General features: G+C 34.5%; 1 protein-coding gene across 1 annotated transcript; it reads left to right on the top strand.

The window, feature by feature from the left end:
- The first annotated feature begins 29 nt into the window (after positions 1 to 29).
- On the top strand, positions 30 to 2,371 carry LOC103479839 (chemokine XC receptor 1-like). The gene has a single exon (XM_008434511.1). It carries the CDS (start codon positions 496 to 498, stop codon positions 1,555 to 1,557), a length of 1,062 nt encoding a protein of 353 aa, XP_008432733.1. The 5' UTR covers positions 30 to 495; the 3' UTR covers positions 1,558 to 2,371.
- The last annotated feature ends 516 nt before the right edge of the window (positions 2,372 to 2,887 follow it).

The following is a 2,887-nucleotide window of genomic DNA, read 5'->3' as shown; positions in this document are numbered from 1 at the left end:
TTCACACTTCCACCCAAATGCTGCGCAAAACTATTTAATGTCAATTTTATAGATACATACATTATAATATTTTGCTTTTCTACACACAGCCATTTACAAATCCCTRTCRTTTAAGTTTATATGATACYTAATTTCTACATGCTGTCAGGGCTTGAAATGAGTCAAATTCCTTGTTTGTGTTTCACAGTGATTATGATCTCAAAGCAAAAAGAGACTAAAAGGATAAGAAAAAAACAAACATTAAACTCTCTCCAATTTGTTTACTCCAGCATAGACAATAGTGCAGAAAAAAGCATCCAGATCTYACCTCGACCGTATAGAAGCATAGTCYATTTCTTTCTTAGTATATYGGAGAGATTCAGACATTAGTGAGAGAAAGAAAGTTCCACATACTAGTTTACATAGAAACAAACAAGCAAATGAAAAAGGAAAATCAAAYTTTAATTATCTAACAAATCTTTTTGTGTATTTAGACTCCTAACCTGCTGGAGGAAGATGGCCACATATGGATACTTCATGGAGAGCGAAAATGAAAACCGTTTTGATTATATCACTGATTATGAGGATCAAAAATGCAACCAGACAAGTGTGATTGAATTTGGAGCCATGTTGACTGTGTCTTTTTTCTCTTTCGTGACATTATTCAGTCTTTTTGGCAACATTCTTGTTCTTGTAATTCTGTTCAAGTACGAGAATGTCAAATCCATCACCAATACACTGATCCTGAACTTGGCTGTGTCAGATCTCTTCTTCACTTTAGGGCTGCCCTTTTGGGCTTACTACTACATGCATGGATGGACATTAGGAGAGCCTGCATGCCAAGTCGTCAACTTTATTTTCTACGTTGGCTTCTACAGCAGCGGTTTCTTCCTCATCCTGATGACAATTCACCGCTACATAGCTGTCATAAATCCTCTGTCTAGCATTGTGTCAACTACAGGCCCTTCTGGGATTTTCACAAGTTTCATCGTTTGGGTTGCYAGTATCTTGGCAGCTAGTCCCGTCTTCATCTACATCAAAGTAAAAGATGATGACGGCTCAAGTCAAACATTCAAAAAATATTGTGGATATGGGGACTCCKTTTCTTCAAAGTTGGGAATCTATGAACAAAATGTTCTCTTTCTCCTAACAGCCTTTGTGTTCGTGTTTTGCTATTCTCAGATCATATACAGGTTGCTGCRTCCGACTGCCCAAAGAAGAAGAAACAAAACTGTCAAACTCATTTTCGTTCTTATGGTTGTCTTCTTCTTGGGGTGGGCACCTTATAATGCTGTAATCTTTCTAAGGTCGTTTGCTTATGGGAACCCACCAACCGCATATGATGATTATGAAATCAAAGCAGCTTGTGAACAACACATAAACATGGAATATGCCATCTCCATCACCCGACTCCCTGCCTTTTCACATTGCTGCCTCAACCCTGTGTTTTACGTGTTTGCAGGAGTTAAATTCAAAACCCATTTAAAAAAACTGCTGCAGAACTTGGGTCATAGAAACAACAGCATCTCCAACAGAGCGAGCAGGATCACAGTCACGTCTSTAACCAGCAACGAATAATCCACGTAACTAAAGAAATATGCAAATTCATGGATTAGTATTTGGAAGCATGAAACCTCCATTTAAATTCAAATCAAATTTAAGTAGTCCTTTTTTATTTTGCAGCTCTCACATAGAGGGAAAATTCAATATTTGTTTTTAATTTCAGACATAGTGGAAACTGTTTGTTCCTCTAAGATTTAACAACTGGACTTGTTTTATTATTGAAGACTCCTCAATGTGTAAATGATCCTAGCTATTAGAAGCTAAACTTAAATATTTTTAATGAGTCTTTGTCCAATCAATCCATACTAAATATTTGTAAATGCACTGCTAATTTTTTCAGACAACTTATTTGTCTACTTGTACTATAACATGTAATATAAAAGGTTTGGGAGAGAACATATGTGGCAAAATTAAATGGGTTTATGACATAAACTTTTTTTTTTCATCAGTTTTTATTACGTCATTCTTTGTTAGTATTTAATCAAGCTATTAACTACTTGATGATGTCCTTAGATGGATGAAAAGTTGTACTGTAAATAAGCAATGCTTGGTTTCATRTACCTGTAAACTGCTTTGTTTTATTCATAGTGCACTTGTACCATACATTGAGACCCTTTTGTTCATTCTGTGATGTAAACTGATGTTAGTCACCTTAACTGTATMAACTATGACAGAAACAAGGAAATTGAACAAGAATGAAGCTGAATCAGAAGATTCTGTCCAATTGCTACAAAATTCCCATATACATATACATATACATGTGAATACTTTCTAATTATTGTATTACTGATCTCTTGYTGAAGTTCAAATTAAATAGAACTGTTGGGAATCTTGTCTCCTGTAATTCATTTATATTTGTATTCTGCACAAGCAGATTTTATGATGATTATTTCAACATATAATACAATTTTTATTACATCAACACTAATTTAGTATTAAGCAGAGCAATAACAGAATTATATGAATTATATTATATGAATCTTATTATATTAGGTCATTGGTCAATTTACTTTAAAATAAACACCAAGGAAGATGTTTCCTGATAGATACACCACTCCACTAGGCACCAAATCAAAAAGTGGCTTTTTGGCATCTACCAGACCAGAACAGCTGCACATTCAGTGGCTCTCAAAACACCTGTTAAAATCCCAACATTTTGAAATGAAAAATGAGACAAATAAGTAATTTAAAAAATTTTGCACTCGTCAAACTATAATAACTGACATTTATTCAGCAAAATTCAACTTAAAAATTAGCAGTATGTAGGAAAAAAATAGAAAACCACCATAAAGGTGTAATAGCCAGATGGACAAGTCAAAATCAGTCTTGTTCAAACTACCTGGAC

The sequence above is a fragment of the Poecilia reticulata genome, linkage group LG17 (assembly GCF_000633615.1).
Source record: "Poecilia reticulata strain Guanapo linkage group LG17, Guppy_female_1.0+MT, whole genome shotgun sequence".
In the NCBI taxonomy this organism is placed as follows: domain Eukaryota; kingdom Metazoa; phylum Chordata; class Actinopteri; order Cyprinodontiformes; family Poeciliidae; genus Poecilia; species Poecilia reticulata.
Note: the sequence above shows the minus strand (reverse complement) of the source record. Positions and strands in the feature narration are given on the sequence as shown.